This window comes from Ranitomeya imitator, chromosome 1 (assembly GCF_032444005.1).
Source record: "Ranitomeya imitator isolate aRanImi1 chromosome 1, aRanImi1.pri, whole genome shotgun sequence".
NCBI classification, from domain to species: Eukaryota; Metazoa; Chordata; class Amphibia; order Anura; family Dendrobatidae; genus Ranitomeya; species Ranitomeya imitator.
The window spans coordinates 642,946,415-642,963,980 of record NC_091282.1 but is presented as its reverse complement, the minus strand read 5'-3'; the positions used below and the strand labels follow the sequence as shown (position 1 = coordinate 642,963,980).

At 45.0% G+C, this 17,566-nt stretch overlaps 1 protein-coding gene across 8 annotated transcripts in view; it reads left to right on the top strand.

Annotated features, from left to right (window-relative positions):
• Nucleotides 1–13,369, top strand: part of MEF2D (myocyte enhancer factor 2D) — a 175,546-nt gene extending 162,177 nt beyond the window's left edge. For 2 of the 8 annotated variants that reach the window (XM_069727762.1, XM_069727772.1), the window contains 8 exons: nucleotides 2,713–2,847; nucleotides 4,475–4,685; nucleotides 4,770–4,826; nucleotides 6,545–6,735; nucleotides 7,179–7,199; nucleotides 7,718–7,853; nucleotides 9,877–10,030; nucleotides 12,248–13,369. In XM_069727762.1, the coding sequence (XP_069583863.1) occupies nucleotides 2,713–2,847; nucleotides 4,475–4,685; nucleotides 4,770–4,826; nucleotides 6,545–6,735; nucleotides 7,179–7,199; nucleotides 7,718–7,853; nucleotides 9,877–10,030; nucleotides 12,248–12,572 (1,230 nt within the window). In that variant the 3' untranslated portion in view covers nucleotides 12,573–13,369. Of the gene's footprint in view, nucleotides 1–2,402; nucleotides 2,541–2,712; nucleotides 2,848–4,474; nucleotides 4,686–4,769; nucleotides 4,827–6,544; nucleotides 6,736–7,178; nucleotides 7,200–7,717; nucleotides 7,854–9,876; nucleotides 10,031–12,247 lie in introns of all 8 variants that reach the window. The other 6 variants (XM_069727744.1, XM_069727753.1, XM_069727790.1 and 3 more) reach the window with 4 other exon arrangements.
• The last annotated feature ends 4,197 nt before the right edge of the window (nucleotides 13,370–17,566 follow it).

The window sequence follows — 17,566 nt, the reverse complement described above, 5'->3', positions numbered from 1 at the left end:
GTATGTACAGTGACTGCACCAGCAGAATAGTGAATACAGCTCTGTAGTATAATACAGGAGGTAACTCAGGATCAGTACAGGATCAGTAATGTAATGTATATACAGAGTGACTGCACCAGCAGAATAGTGAGTGCAGCTCTGGAGTATAATACAGGATGTAGCTCAGGATCAGTACAGGACTAGTAATGTAATGTGTTTATAAATGCCTTTTGATACTTCGCACATAAGTAGTGGTGCACAGCCGTTCAGGTGATGTACCCTGTAACATTTTGCTCTGTGAGTTCCCACTATTCTCTGTGGTTTAGTAACTGCTGGCACCTGCTTAGACTCTAGTCTTGGTAGTTCAGCAGTCAGTGAGTGCACGTGGGGCTGCCGGCTAAGCACATGGAGGTGACTTGTCACCTGAGAGTCTTCCTTAGCGTTGTTCTTCTGCCTTCAGCAGATGTCCTGAGTCCATATGGCCGGCGTGCTTGGTGTGCGCTTATGCGGCTGAAATTAGAAAATCTGTTCACTTTGCAGTCTGCTGTGAATCTCGGCTGTTGTGATTGTTCAGAGCCTATATATAGCCAGTGTCTGGATACCTCCTGCCCCTTTAAGTCCTTCACAGTGGGAAAGGTCAGGCACAAGAAGGGCATCCTCTTTCCTTAGGAAATATAATCTCCAGGTAAAGCTCTGGCCTTGTCACAGACGGTCTACAGACGAGTGATGATGGACACGTTTGTATGGGGTTTTTGGACTTGCAGCACAACTGGAGAAAAAATGTCATGATGTGTTCATCAGAAACTTTTCACTTTGAGGCTGAGTACATCCTGCCCCGATGGCCAGACACAAAGCAGGATCTTGGTATCCTAAGTGCATATGAGGCGAGCTGAGCACCCGCTCATAAAATCCTAAATGCATTTAATCGCCATTTGCACTCTGCTTAAATGCTGGGTCACAAGCAACAGGAAACCATTAGAAGATTTTCAGAGATTCCGTGCCTGCCATTTAAGGTTGGCATCGCCAGAGCAACCTATAAATCTTATCCTGTAGAGCCCCCTACATGCCAGGAGGAGAACGTGGTGCCGCAGTCTGTTCCCGTAAGGACAAGGATGTATCGACTCCATGCGGCGGCCTGTTCTGTGTCTGTCGTGGTGGCACGGACCCTGGCATCTCTCATATGCACCAAGTATACTAAAGTAAGCATATATGTTTGTGTGCCCTGCTCCTTTGTGGCAATCAGACCGGGGCCGTCTTCACTTCTGTGTCCTCATCTCTGGCGCCTATTGTCATGATGTCGCGAGAAGTCTAATGACATGGCTTCATGTAACGTCCTCACAGGGGGCAGAAGCAACAACTGCCTCGTCCCGGCCGCCATGTAGGTCCGGACTGGGCACCACACCAGGGCAGAAGGGGATGGTGTCTGCGTTGTACCGACGGCACATTTTTGTGAAGTACCCTCCATCTATGGACACCAGAGTTACTCCTCTTTCTTCTGGGAAAGCTGATGGACAAATAATATGGCTGCCATATTTGTCTAGTTTTACTTGCTCAATAGATGGCACCTTTTATTTGTACTCAAATTTAACTTTCAAAAAAAGTTTCCCATTGATTTCATTATTGAAAGCATCCATTGTGCCCGGGGGGCTCCAGACAGGCTCCTTGTGACTACCATTTATTATAAGCCACCTCTGCATGTAAAAATAACCAAACTTACAGAATAGAAGAACTCGACAGCTGCAATTTTTTTTTCCAGTCAAGAAGCGGTGCAAGATTTCATTAGATTCTGTATATTGTCCCATCCAAGACGCTGTGCAGAAGCGGTGCCGAGACGGGTGGAAAGTAGTTTTTATTCTTCGGCGTCTGTCACTGGTGTTGTATGAGACGAGGTCCTAATTCATCCGTTATGTAGAGGAGAAGCGATGGAGCAGAACTGGCCAGAGGGGCCTAGACCTGTGGAGACGCCGCCATTCAGCCCTCAGACAGTCCCATATTGATGGTATAATGGTTTGTGTAACTGCGGCATGTGATTATGTGTGTATTAGTAGATGTTTCTGTACAATAAAGCTTGTTGAAACAGCCAGAAGATGGATATTTAGGTCACAACTTTCAGACGCTGGGGGAAGTAGGAGATTATGTGGCAGTATTATGTATGTCATGTGGCCAGGCCAGAGCACAAGGCACGATGTCCTGTGAGATTCCTCCGTTTAGGCATTTGGTAATCCAGAAAGTCAGATCCAATGAAACATTTTTTCCCTATACTATTACTGTATGACACTTATGTATAACACAGCGGTATAATGTGAGCACATGTAGTCTACAAAATGGCCGCCTCGAACGGAAATAATGGGTCCTTCTCCTTCCCTGCTGTCCCAGTGCGCGCAAAAAGGTTGAGAGCTGAATTTTCCTGGTTGTGATTTCAGACATTAAGAAAGAAAGGTTTTAACGGGTGTGACAGCCCCGAACCAGACGGGGATGACTCCATTGACCAGAGCCCTCTCATGGAAGACAAATATCGCAAAGCCAGCGAGGACTTGGATATTCTATTCAAACGCTATGGCGTAAGTACCCGGCCACTGACAACCGCTCTTCATCTCTCTTCTTCTTCTCTCTCTTTTTTTTTTTTTCCTCCCCATTTTGTTTGTTCTTTATTTCTACCGCCCCCGGGAAAAAAAAATGGCTATAAAAAAATTATAAAAATTCCCAAACCCCTCGCCCAATCCGGAAAAGCAGGCGCTGAACAAGAAGCACAGGGAGTACGAGAGCCCGGACGCAGACGAGGTGTTTGCGCTGACTCCACAGACGGAGGAGAAATATAAAAAGATTGACGAGGAGTTTGATAAAATGATGCAAAGTTATAGACTCGCAGTGAGTACCGTGGGGGAGGGAGCCACAGGCCAAAGCAGCACTGCACGTTCTGAGCGCCTGCGCTAACCAACATGGCCGCTGTGTCGACACCTACAACTTCCAGTTAGGCAGGAGCCAAAGTCGTGTCCCTTTCCTTCATAGTTGGAGGGAATGATAAGCCTGACTCCTCCCACCACGTGACTCCTGCCACCACTTGATCCCTCCCACCAAGTGACTCCAAGTGACTCCTCCCACCGGACTGCAGTTCACACATTCCACATTCCATCCATATCACAGTCTCGGGAGGTGAGGAAGATGGGACATGGGCTGTGTGATGGGACCCTCACGCTAGAGACCTATTGTCTCATTGAAATCCTGCGACTGAAATTTGGGGGGAGTAAGGCACTGGTGGAGTTAGGTTTTAATGTTTTTGGTTGCCATAGAAACCATTACAGCTATTCCTGCATGGTAACATTAGCCAGTAGGAGAACTCTACACTGCTAGGATGCTTCAAGCCATAGGTGTCAACCATCTTGTTGACATGTTGGGTAATGTATGCCGAGGTTATTGGGTGGTAATCAGTGACCCCTATTTCAACCACATTCTTCCCTCAAGTGCCAGGACTGTATGTCTTTGGCCACCCAAAACCCCTCAATAGAACAAATCCGATGACAATATGGAGAAATGTTGCCTCCAAAAATATAAAAAATCCTTCATTCATACAAGCACATGCATGACAGTCAATTTGGCCACCATTACAACTTCCGTACAAGACCCCCTTGTAGGGGGCAAGGCTGGGAACCTGCAGTGCTGCTTCATGTAAATCTAGACCCTGACCCTCCATCTCTGGGAAGGGTCAAAAGCACACAGATCCGAAACCCCATCCTGGAGCTGAGGGGTACTGGGCTGGTGGGGTGTGCGCTTGCATGGCTCTGCTTAACTGGCCTTGGTTACCTCACATAAGGAATATATACACAGGTTTGAGCCTGGACGTGGCAGAGTCGGCCATTTTGCCAGCTTGGCCAATATTCGGTTTATTGCTACATTGAGAATCTGCAGGAAATACTGATTGGGCTCCAAAATGGCCATGTTCTGTTATGTGTCGCAGATTACTGAGCCTTAATCCACCAGACTAATGAGGTAGGAGAAATAGGGGTCATGAACAAAATTGCTTCCATCCAATCCCTTTTATTAACAGATCCCTGAACCTTTAACCAATGTGTCCTAATATTGTGTGTGGCTTTATTTTTCCGACATCTGAAAGTCCCTAACTGGCTTCCATCCCTTCCATTGATTAACCCCTTAACCATAGAGCAGGAAGTGTCACCATCTTGAATTGTTTTCTGAAGGGATATGATGTAATAGCAGCCTGCTATTCAATGTCTGCCATGTTCTCTCTACTCCTAACGCATGACTTTTCTACCCTTGCTGTGGGATGTGATGATGATGCTGGATGAGGGTGTAGATGAGGTCTCTGGATGCCCGGTGTACCGCTCCTTGTGTTGTACATGATTCATTACACTTATTGACCTGTAAACCACTTGGCAATCCATGAGGTGTGGTCATTGGTTGCTTTGGGTTTCGGCACCACTTTCTGCAATCAGTTGTTGCTCTTGATTTCGCCTCTAATCTGGCTTTATGTCATCAGTCTGCAGTTCCCGCACCGAATTTCGCTATGCCAGTTACTGTTCCTGTGACTAACCAGAATGCACTGCAGTTCAGCAACCCAGGGGGGTCACTGGTGACACAGTCACTGATGACGGCCTCACTCACAGACCCCAGGCTCCTATCACCGCAGCCGCAATCTCTGCAGAGGAACACGGTGTCTCCAGTGCTACCTCAGAGGCCAGCCAGTGCAGGTGAGTGTATGCCAGGGCCGAAATGCAGTGTCAGTGTGCCATCTGCCTCGGCTGCATGTGACTGACCCACTCTCATATTTGCAGGAGCGATGCTTGGGGGAGACCTTAACAATTCTAATGGAACCTGTCCAAGCCCTGTAGGTGAGTGTGGCGCTGCCGATCCCGCACCGTTCTGGGTGGTTTTACCCAGCTAATAACAGGACATGGTGTGTGCAGTGTGTTCTGCCCATTTCCCCCAGTGACAGGGTAGTGTCTGACTTCCTGTTGTTCTGGGATCTTTCTTGGGTGGTCCTGACGAGCTGTGAACACAAACTCACTCTATTTTCTATTTCCCTGACTCGTGAAACTGAATACCAGCCGGTCCTTGCAGGTTAGACATGCTTCCTGAGCTGTGGTGCACCCTGTTACAGGAAACCTGGCAAAATAAAATGGAAAGGACCGTTTTTCAAACTCTTGCTCCAATGTTGAGATATTATCGTCTTCAGTTGCGGGCCCAAGGCCTGAGGCTGCACTACTGAGTGATTCCGATAAATCTGATTTCTATTCATTGCCAGTGAAGGGTTTTTATCGAGACTGTGTGTGTGGATACACCTGTCACCAATTCTTCATGACAGCACTGAAGCTGACACTCGTCAGAATGAGCAATGGTTTGTATGAGAATTACTCAGTAGTGCAGCCTCAGGCTTGGGGGCTGAAATTTCAAGAGATCAGGACGTGGTACTAAAAATTGGTTTTCAGTCTCTGTTGACTAAAGGGACTGTTTAATGTGCGCATGTGTTTAGAAGGGAAGCTCAGCATACGTGTGCAGTAATTACCTGTTTGAAAGTGGTTGTTTGTCCAGATATTAAATGGTTATTTCTGAATCCCCGATTTTCACCAGACGGACATGACACATAATTGGGACGCCGCTTTGATTAACGTGATATCATTAACAGTATTAGATTTGGTGCAGACCTAGGATCCCCTCTCCCTGGTACAGATGCCACTCCACTTTCACGGTGCTGTCTCAGGCACTCAAGTCTTCGCTCCCCTTAATTGTAGTGGACACGAGTACGCAGGTGACCCCCTCACGGGTGCCATGTGAATTTCCACTGCTTGTGCATAAGATGGGAGAAAAATTTTAAAAGAAGTAAAAAAATAAATAACTACCCGGCTGTAGCGTCAGCAGCCTGGCATCGTTATGGATTCGCAGTGATCTTACCATTGTGTCACCATTAGAAGCGATTGTATAGGACAGCATTGGGCTTTATTGTTCAGGTCCAGTACCGTTTACAAGATCTGTGCTTGCTGGAATGAAACTATCCAGATTGCCTACGCCAATACATTGTCACAGAGTGCGGCATATTATTGGGGCAGTGAGTCAGGGGTCTTACAGCGATCACTCTCCAGCCATGTTGAGTACAATCCTGACATATTGCGGAGGCAGCGGTGATGCTGGAGCCGGACCATCAGCTGTTGCAGATTGTGGCCGGGCTGGTTCTGTGAATGTCACCATTGACGTCACCCAGCATTCCTTGCATTCTTCCTGCCCGCTGCAGGAAACTGGAGTATGGCTTGTGCCGGAGGACCCTGAGGGGATGGCCCCTCTGCCTCCGCCTCATCTGGGCTTCTCTATTAAGCAGCCACTTGGAGCTGATTAAATCCTTATGGATTGCTCAAGGGTTATATAGGCTGCCCCTCCCCTGTCCACACTGTCAATAAAGTTATTGGGAAAAAAAAAACTCCTGGCTTGTCGCCATTACTAGCACACTGTATCATGTTCTTGCATTTATGGAGGCGGACATTTTGACTGGTGTTATCAAAAGTTAAACAATAAAAGCCTTCGTTAAAACTTAAGCTTTTTTTTTTCAATTTTGTAGGAAACGGTTACATAAGCGCTCGAGCCTCTCCTGGCCTCATATCGATATCGAATGGGAACACCCTGGGGAAAGTCATCCCAGCCAAATCCCCTACACCGCCATCCCAGAACAATCAGCTCGGAGCCAACAGCCGCAAACCAGACCTGCGCGTCATCACCTCACAAGGCGGCAAGGGGTTAATGCATCATTTGGTGAGTAATGGGATCGCAGTGACTAGCTTGTCAGGAAAAGGGGAAGAAATGTGCCGTCCTCCTGGGCCCCAAACGTCTCCCCCCACATCCTATATACCTTATTAGTATTTGGGAAAGTCAAAGAAACGGAAACGCAGAGGAAAACTAGAATTGTCAGTGATGTGGAGTTCCCCTTTAATTTTAAGGACAGTTGCGAGTATGCTTGAAATTCGTAGGGTGCTGTTTTCAGGACTCCTGGAAAGGATGGGAGAGTGTATAAAGTCATTGACACCATTCCTTCACTAATAGGGCAAGGTAGACGGGGAAAATCTAGTGCCGACGTCCCCCTTTACATGTCTGGTTAGAATGATTGTGGCCGCCTCCTCTGTACGTGCTCAGTTGTGTGAAGCATCCCTCTAACCAGCCACGTTTCTCTCTTTCTATCCTCTGCTTTTTGCCCCCAGGCGGAGGATCAGCTGGAAATGGTGAGTGTCCTTGCTTGCTGTGCTCTTCACTATTGGATGCTTTTACCTTTCTATAAGTAGTGACTGCTAGAACGGCGCCCCTAGTGGCCAGAGGTTGTATGGTAGGTTTTTCATGCCTCAGTAGCCATGAGATTCCCATGCCAGTGTCCAGGTCATCATGATTACGTACAGTTTTTCCATTACTGGCTGTCACATGGTTTCTGAATCGTGTCATGTCTGGAGGAAACAACCCTCCCTGCCGCCTTCACAGCAAGGATGTGTGACCTGACCCCGAACATCCAGAGGCATGAAAGGCTTATTGTCTGACCTTCTGGGGGAAGGAAACCTCTCTGCCCCGACCCTTTTTTCGGGTGGGCAGGAGGTCTGTGTGTTGTGTGCAGCTCGGACAGCCCCTCCTGCATGGTGTGGACGATGAGGGAAGTCCTTCTTCCCAATTATTATTATTATTATTCATTTTTATAGCTCCATTTATTCCATGGCGCTTTACATGTGAAATGAATCATGTCTTTTCTTCCCAGCAGAACGCACAGAGGCTAGGAGGAGTCTCCCAGGCAGCTCACTCCTTAACCACACCGGTTGTCTCAGTGGCGACCCCCAGTTTACTGTCACATCATGGACTGCCTTTCTCTGCCATGTCCACAGCGTACAACACAGGTTTGTCTGATATCTGTACATATCGCCAACGTATCGCACAGGGAGGGTCTGTAGTCTGCCTCTGGAGGACCTGTGCATTACACAGACAAACCACTGATATCAATGGACACTGTGTAATACTCCAGTTGTCCTGCGGAGGCACTGCAGGGACACCTATCACTTTCTACCAGCTTTGCCCAGATTACAGCTGATCACCGGGGGTCCCAGCAGGGGACACTTTATGATCCGTTTATTATTAGAAACCCTTTTAATATTTAGTGATTGGCCAAAGTGGAAGCTCCACTTTATCCTGTTGTTTTACCATGTGATCATGTAGATGTGGTTCATGTATGCCAAAGCCACTAACCGGGGCACTTCCTGAAAAGTAGTTAAAGGGGTTGTGCCGAAAACCATGGCTTAGTGTCACAGCTGTCCATTGGTCTTATCTAGTATTGCATTTCAGCTTCATTATAGTGAACAAGGCTGAGCTCCAATACCGCGCACAACCAGTAGACCAGGGTGGGGCTGTTATTTAAAGGGCTCCTGTCAGTAGGCCTCCAATAGAGGCTGTAGGTGGCAAATAGCTGCTGTCGTACACCGCACTGCCGTCACTCACGTGCCTGTATTGACAGCTTGTTTCGTCATTAAAGGGAACCGGACAGACTTGATTTGTGCAAGATCTCCTCTTCACACGCGAATGGCAGTGTGTACACCCAGCAGAGCAAGGGAGGGTGCTACTGTATCTGCAGAAAGTCACGTTATCCCTCCACTTCACAGACCCAGCTTTCCCGAGATGCAGAGGGCAGCGAATATCAGGCAGATAAAAGCCGAGAAAAAGGGGCATGAAGTGTCATAGAGCGCCCTCTGCTGGTCGGCTCATTATGAAATGTCATGGCTCTGCCTAGAGCGTCCTCTGCTGGTTGGCTTCTCTATGAAATGTCATAGAGCTGCCTAGAGCGTCCTCTGCTGGTTGGCTTCTCTATAAAATGTCATAGAGCTTCCTAGAGCGTCCTCTGCTGGTTGGCTTCTCTATAAAATGTCATAGAGCTTCCTAGAGCGTCCTCTGCTGGTTGGCTTCTCTATAAAATGTCATAGAGCTTCCTAGAGCGTCCTCTGCTGGTTGGCTTCTCTATAAAATGTCATAGAGCTTCCTAGAGCGTCCTCTGCTGGTTGGCTTCTCTATAAAATGTCATAGAGCTTCCTAGAGCGTCCTCTGCTGGTTGGCTTCTCTATGAAATGTCCTAGAGCTGCCTAGAGCGTCCTCTGCTGTTTGGCTCCTCTTTGAAATATCATAGAGTTCCCTCTGCTGGTTGACTCTTTTATGAAATGTCATAGAGCTGCCTAGAGCGTTCTCTGCTTGTCGTCTCTTGTATGACGTATATCATATCGCTGCATAGAGTGTCATCTGCTGGTTTGCTCCTGTGAGACATGTCATAGAGCTGTATAGAGCTCCCTCTGCTGGTCGGCTCATATATGATACATTGGGAGCAGGGTGTCCGGTGTGACCTTCCTGTTGCACATGTGTCTTGCTGTTACAGATGAGAGAGCCAACACGTGTTTCTGTCTCCAGCCATGTCCTGTATGAGGCTGCTCGCTTTTACTTTCTCCATCTCCCCAGTTGCCATCCGGAGAATCTATTTCTTATTGATACGTGAGAGCAGATAAAATGACAATACTAAGAATTGGAGAGAGGGAAAAAAGCGAACCTCAGCACCTTTTTAAAGATCTCTTTATGATGTCCGTGAATAGAAACTTGCCTACGTTTAGAGAGTCTTGAAACTTCCCCGATCTGACTGAGTGAGCAGCAAGGGGGTCATAGGAGATTTTCAGTCCCTGACAGCAAGCAGTGCGGCAGTGGGGCTGAAATTTGCTTAAGCCAGAAAACTAGGTTTCAGAATGACTACATAAAAGTAGAAAGCTGTCATTACAAAGAAGAGAATGTTCCTCATGGGCGGAGTCACATCCATTAGGGCAGCGTCTGCCCATGTTTCATAGCGCCCCCTGGAGACTTGGATCTGACCTGCTCTTAATCCTTTTCTTGCAGATTACCAGCTGACCAGTGCAGACTTATCTTCACTCTCCACGTTCAGCTCTCCCGGAGCCTTGTCACTAGGCAATGTGTCCGCCTGGCAGCAACAGCAGCAGCAGCAACATCACCAAGCGCAGCAGATGGTGCCGGTGTCGCTAAGTAATCTGGTGTACGTATCTGTTCCATTCTGCCCCCTACAGATGGTTTATGGCGGAGACAGATAGATGGAGGATGGTGGTCAGGAATGAGTAGAGCAGTGGTCCATGATCTGCTGATCCCTGCAGAGTTAATGTCTCGGATGTCTGCACATCATCCAGACATGACTATACACCCGTGGGGTCTCCTCACTCCTCAGAGGTGTTATGGTGGATGAGGGGGTTAATCTGCTCTTCAGCGCCTCCCATAGGGTATCAGAGTGAATGGACACCAGCAGTAGGTGCCTTTAATTGGCATTTAGTAAATGTCACCTCTTGCCCTTTCGGAGCTCTGGAGTCTCGTCTGCCAAGGTCTGTGTCTGCTGCCCAGGGAGGGGCCCGGGCGAATCGGGAGGGGCACAGATGACTACACGTCTCTTCTGGTTCTGCCAGTTTTATGTGTTCATAAAGAGGGCTAAATCCTCCTGTCGCTCACTCTAATCATCTACCATGTAACGCCAGTCACTTTGCTGCAGAAATCACATTTTCTACAAATTCTGTATCCTGTGCGAATACATTGTAGCAAACCCTCTGCCATGTTTATTTCATGTGACTATCTAGACTGTATACAACAGTAGCAAACCCTCAGCTGTGAGGATAAGGGACTATTACACCATTTTCTAAAATATCATTACAGGGTAGAAGTTTCTTTTTTACTGATACAGAGCTCCAAATCTCATGCAGAGATAGTTATGCAATAAAATTCTGACTTCATGCAGAGACCACTAAAGGGAGCGCTGGGGTGGTCCACATATTGCTTGTACATTGAAGCCAACACTAAAGCCGTATTCATTAAAGGGGTATACCCATCTCCAAGATTCTGTCTCAATGTGTAGTAGATGTAGTAATAATAATATTAGTAAATTCCTCCAATTAGAAATTTAGTATAGTTATTCTGATTCACTATGTCGTTTATCTGTAGGGCATTGCAGCTTAGGTATCCATGGTGATGACAACTCATATAGCGAATGTTGGTTATACAGCTCTTAGTGGTCGTAACCATGGCTACCTAAGCTACTACAATGCCATACATGAGGTAAGCGACACAGCGAATTAGAAGAACTGTACTAAATTTCTAATTGGAGATGTTTGCTAATATTATTATTACACCTACTACATATTGAGATAGAATCTTGGGAGATGGGAATACACATTTTAAGCTCCCTCTAGTGGTGGCCACCTGCACCAATAATAAAACCATACCCAGTGAGCTCCCTCTGGTGGTGGCTGCCTGCACCCATAATAAAACCATACCCAGTGAGCTCCCTCTGGTGGTGGCTGTCTGCACCAATAATAAATCCATACTCGGTGAGCTCCCTCTGGTGGTGGCTGCCTGCACCCATAATAAAACCATACCCAGTGAGCTCCCTCTGGTGGTGGCTGTCTGCACTAATAATAAATCCATACTCGGTGAGCTCCCTCTGGTGGTGGCTGTCTGCACCAATAATAAAACCATATCCAGTGAGCTCCCTCTGGTGGTGGCTGCCTGCACCAATAATAAAACCATACCCAGTGAGCTCCCTCTGGTGGTGGCTGCCTGCACCCATAATAAAACCATACCCAGTGAGCTCCCTCTGGTGGTGGCTGTCTGCACCAATAATAAATCCATACTCGGTGAGCTCCCTCTGGTGGTGGCTGCCTGCACCCATAATAAAACCATACCCAGTGAGCTCCCTCTGGTGGTGGCTGTCTGCACTAATAATAAATCCATACTCGGTGAGCTCCCTCTGGTGGTGGCCGCCTGCACCAATAATAAAACCATATCCAGTGAGCTCCCTCTGGTGTTGGCTGCCTGCACCCATAATAAAACCATACCCAGTGAGCTCCCTCTGGTGGTGGCTGTCTGCACCAATAATAAATCCATACTCGGTGAGCTCCCTCTGGTGGTGGCCGCCTGCACCAATAATAAAACCATACCCAGTGAGCTCCCTCTAGTGGTGGCTGCATGCAGTCAGAATTCTAAACTGTCTTTTTGGATTTGGAGCTGTGTATTAGAAAATGGACCTCCTACCACTATATTAAAAGTAAGTGTCCCAAATTTTAACCTTGAAAATGATTGATAGTAAAAAGGTGGCACTAGGTTTCCCTCAAACTTATTGAGTAGTTATACAGAACATGTCACCACCTCTGGGAACGTTTAATGACATAATCTTAATATTTATTCTTCTCTCCCCCTCTCCTTCCTTATACAGATCCAGTGGACATCTTCCACACACTGCCACGCTGACAGTCAACACCAACCCCAACATAAACATCAAGAAGGAACCTCCATCTCCCAACCGTGAGCGGAGCACAGGCACCCCTTTGACGTCCTTCCCCCACCAGCCCCGACACGAAGCTACCGGCCGCTCCCCTGTCGACAGCCTCAGCAGCAATGCAAGCTCTTTTGAAGGCAATGACCGAGAGGATATAAGGGTCGACTACACCTCGTCACTCGGGCTGCTCAGACCCACAGGCGACACGGAGGGCGAGAGCCCATCTGTAAAACGCATGCGACTTGACGCATGGGTAACATAACTGGTTCGGTGAATCCCCCTCCCCCTACCTCGTTCTTACGTCTGCAGCCATAGGATGAGGTGCCGACTGGGAGGGGGTGGGCAGACAGGAGCTAGTCACCAGTGAGGTTTATGCTGAAGGTGGGAACCTATCATTAACTGCCTGAGATATAGCTTTAGTATTTGGTAGGTATTCTTCCTAGTTCAGTGCTTCAGGCAATGTCTGCAGAGGACGTGGGACTCCATGGCTGCACTACAATCCTCCGCTCTGTACGACTCCGGCCAACTGCTCACCTTCTTGTCTCGTTGACCACAGCTGCTAAAGTCAATCTCGCCACTGCCCTCCATCCTCACTGATATTAGTCCCCTGTCCTCTGCCTCACCCTGCTCGCTACTGCAGCAGCTTTCACTATCTATTACCAGGTTGCTTGAAAGGGAAGCTGCAGACTCTGAATTTTTTTTTTTCTTTTGGTTTGGTTTCGGCTTTGATGAAACGGTTAAGTCCAAAGTGTCCGCCTGGCAGAGCAGCCCTCATTCACAAACTGGAAATTGAATTCCTAGCTGCTTCACAGACCTTTAATGGCTTTTACAAATTAACCATCGGCATATAATCGGGATGCTCACCATGGAGAGCCACCTTCCTCCCCATCCTCCACCCACCATGGACGCTCCCGCCTGTCTCCAATGAGTGACTCCACCGTCCAGAGATCAAGCTACTTCGACATATCTAAAAACTGTGACTGCACCGTCAGCCTCCCCCCACCGTCACCTCCGCAAGCCATGGAGCTCTAGCATAATGCAGACAATGCCTTTTTAAAAGAGAAAAGAAAAAAAATTTACAAAAAAAGAAATATATATAATATATACATATATATATATTTATTCTTTTAGATGCGGTTTTCTTATTTTGGAGGAAAGAGCTCAGCATATGATTTCACTTCTCAAAAGACAGGGATTCCCGCGTCGCTGCGGTCACATGATGGGCACAAATGGGATTTTTATGTACTACAAGGCAGTTCAACCACATGGTAGAGAAAAAGGCCCATCCATCCTCTCGCCCATTATCAATTCGGAAGTGAAATCATATTGATCTTTTATATTCTAAGCTGTTTTCTGGTTGGCGGAAAGGCTTGGAAACAAAGGATAATTTACTAAGGGGTCCACATACATCCATAGTAGCCCGCTCGTTGCCCAGTCAGTAACAGGACATTTGGCAGACACTGCCACCTATGGGAAGTGTTGAAGATTTCTGCTGCTCTCTTATTACAGTCTGATCCTAATTTTTGGGGAGCTCAGTACATTTTTGAAAATGTAAAAATAAAAATTAGAAAATTTTGTAAAAGTTCTTGTTTCCCGCCTCTCCTCCATAATCACCATTATATATGACCCTTAGTACATTTTAACCCTTTTTTTTTTTTTAATGATTTGGTAAGGAAATTCGAATTATACGAAGAACAAAAAAGAATATTCATCCCGCGGCAACCCTCTGTCTGCTTCTCTGAGCAGCTTCTTCCTCTACCTCCTTTTTTGCTGCAAGTAGGCCTCTAGCATCACAGGATGTGTCGTCTGGGATCCGAACAGCGCCTCAGACAACACATTTTATGATTTCAGAGGGCAAGTCTGCATCGGAAAATGAAAGAAGAGGTGTCTCTTGCAGTGGAGGAATAAAGAAGTGGGAGCCTGAGGGTGAGATGAGTAATTTTCTAAATATTTTTCACCCCATGGCAAGTATTGGAATTGGCAGTAATCACAAAAAACCTTCAAATTTAAGAAAAACCAAATTTTGGTTAACATTTTTGGGCGAATTGCATTTTTCTCTAGAACCTCATTTCTAGTACTTCACCGTAGTAATAATAATGCTCTCTTTTTTGGTCACATTGTTTGTAATACGTTTTTACATACTTATTCAAAAATACCAACACAAATGTAAAAAATAATAGCAGCAAAACCTCTCGATCTATGATTTTGGCACAGCAGGCTACTATGGCGTAGAGTGGACGTTAGAGGAAATTATTGGGCCCTTGGTAACTCAATTAGGTTCTTAGAGAACTGTTTTTAGGGTTTTTTTTCACACTGTAAATGAAAACTCATTAATTTTCAAGACAAGGAAAAAAAATGACAATCTTAAAAAATATATATATATATATATTCCCCGCACCCTGTTTTTATCTGTATAAATATTTGTTTCTGATTTTTAATATTATTTCTTGTGCTCATTTGTGCTGTTGACAGTTACATTGTGAATATTTTTTTTTATATTCGTAAATTTTTTGCGTTCTGTAGTGTAGTTTATTATTGTTCGGTTTTATTATTTTTTTTTCTTTAATTTTTTTTTTTCTTCCCTCATTTTATTAAGGGGTGTGGCAAAAACTTGCACGACACAAAACAATTACAAGTTAAATGCTGCAGTTTTTAGAAGAGTGAAAAAATATGAAAAAAAGGAAAAAAAAAGCATATTTATTCTCAAAATGCTAAAAAAAGGTGTAAAATGCATGAAGTAATATTTACAAAAAAAAAACACCAAAAACATTTAAAAAAAAGTCAAAAAAATGTAACCTCAACAAAATTGTAGCGTTTAAAATTTAAACAAAAAAAAAAAAAAAGCTAATATATTGTGTTTGGCTGGTTTGCTTTTATTTTGTTTTTAATGTTTTTTTTCATTAGGTTTTTTTTGGACATTGAAATATAATTGTGTATATTTTCATATAAGAAGTATGCACTGATATGTTTAAAATGATATCTTGCTTTTTAAAAGTGTGGTTACTTACCAAAGTGTCTGTCTATGCTTTTCCCTTCAGTATCCTGACCATTGGGCCTTCGATATCTACCACTGAGATGCTTTGGGTGCATTGGGGGAGGGACGCTTTTGGAGTGTTACTCCACATCCTGCTCCCTTTTCAGTATGTAGTATATTTCTCCATACTCTATCATTCTTCAGTCATTCATCTCGCTGCCATCAAAAGGCATAAAATTCCTTAAGAAACTTACATAATATAATTTCCTTTTTCAAGAATACTTAAGCATTAGCCAAAAATGGTCTAAGTGGACGAGGAAGACGCTAAGGTTGTACATGAATTCCCTACACCTTCAATGGAACATGCCACCATTTTGTGCGGGTGGATTCTATATAAATCCAATCGGAAACACCATTGATGGTTGGGTGTCTTATTATTGCTACTGTATCAGTAGCGTACTGCCTTGGGCATGTGGCCGTCATCGAAATCAAAAGACGCTTGTACTATGTGGTGGATAGTTAGCTCTTCAGCCACAACTTCAGAAATTCAGCCCCCTGGAGAATAATTCTTTTGTGACCTATGGTCCCGAAAAGTGGTCAACGTTCATTGTCTGTTGAAGTGTTATTCCTGCGACTCACACTTCCGCACCAGGCGAGCAGGGCCAGTGACCTCGTGTCTGTTCATGTATCAGTAGATCTGAGGTCACTGTTCACCTGCTGATGCGGAAATGAGTAGAACGGGAAGAACCCTTTAAGCTCATGGCTGGTCAACACTGACAATCCATTTTTTACCAGATTTTTTAAATCTTATTGCTGGTTAGACTTCGATTTAGTCAGGATTTTTTTGTTGTTGTTAGGCTACAGTTTACACAAATTGTGGTAACAAAAGTCTCCACATGGAAGTCAACTATGGCTGTTTTAAGTAACATAGTGGCCTTTTTTGAGGAAAAAAAAGGGAACAAAAACATTAGAACCCTTTTTGTAATCCTGGAAAACCCGTTAGTGAGTTTTTCAGAAACGTATGGCTAGAGTAACTTAGATAGAGCGTGGTGATATGGCTTCACAGGACGGATCCTAAACTTGTTTGCCTTGAGGAAACATTGAAGTTGTCCCAAACGAAATCTCTACGATTGTTTGATCCGATGTCACGTCGTCGCCCCTGCCTAAGAAACCAGCTAATGAAACATCTTTTGTTTAAACTTATGATGGGCACAGCCATTTCAGGCACTTAAATCTTATTTGCTTCATTGTCATAAAAATGTATCAGTTATCACAGTGCCGTAGACTTGACATACAAAATGGCCTTTTCTTCCATTCATAGTAGACGTGTGCTTTTTGATCAGTCATATAGTAAATTTGGAACTCCCCAAATTCTGTAGAAAAAGCCACTTAATACATAGAAAGATCTGAAATATTGGGCGAACATACCAATATGACACTCATCAATAAGGGTTGATGAAATGTAATGTGTTACAGGTAATTATAAATAGTCCTAAATCGGGATTTCGAAGCAAATGGTAGAGAGGATTATCCCAAAAATCTGAATATTGAAATATTCCCAAAGGCAATTTCACATTTCCCTCATATGTTCAGGCTCCTTTGACATTTTCACACCATCATAAATACAAAATCATCATCTTTTGGGTCAAATCCCTTAAGATATCAAAATGGGAAGATATACAGATTATTTCCATCTCTATCAACAGCCAGGGTCCCGAGACACTGCATAGGGTTCTTGGAAGATATCCATGACCCCAATCTTCTTGAAGAAGCTAGATATGGGGATGATAAAGGAAAAAAAGTCAACATATCTTGGCCAAAGCTTAGCTCATTGAGAATTCTGAAAGGTTTTACACAATCCCTTAACAAGCTTGGGGAGAAATAGTTGTTTCACTGCATCTGTAAAATTTTTGAGGTCTTCTCTCAAGACTGTAATTTACTTACTGTAAATGTGGTTTGGTCAAAGATGGTGGACGATTTTATACCTTATAGGGTTCTTCTACCAGGGACAGATGAAAGCTGTCACCCTCCTTTTTAGTGTTGTTGATATTCTAGATTTTCCCTCATAGCAGGAAAATAAAACAAAAATGACCATGATGAAATTTTCTATACACGAGGTACATGACCATTGCGCACCTTCATACTCAACCTTGACCAATGCATCTCATGGGGGTGGTAGGTTCTGTGTTACTCGACAAAATATATTAATACTAGACTCCTCGACTCATGTCATTTTTGGTTGTGGATAAAATATGGTCATAGCTTGGTGAGGTGTAGGAGAT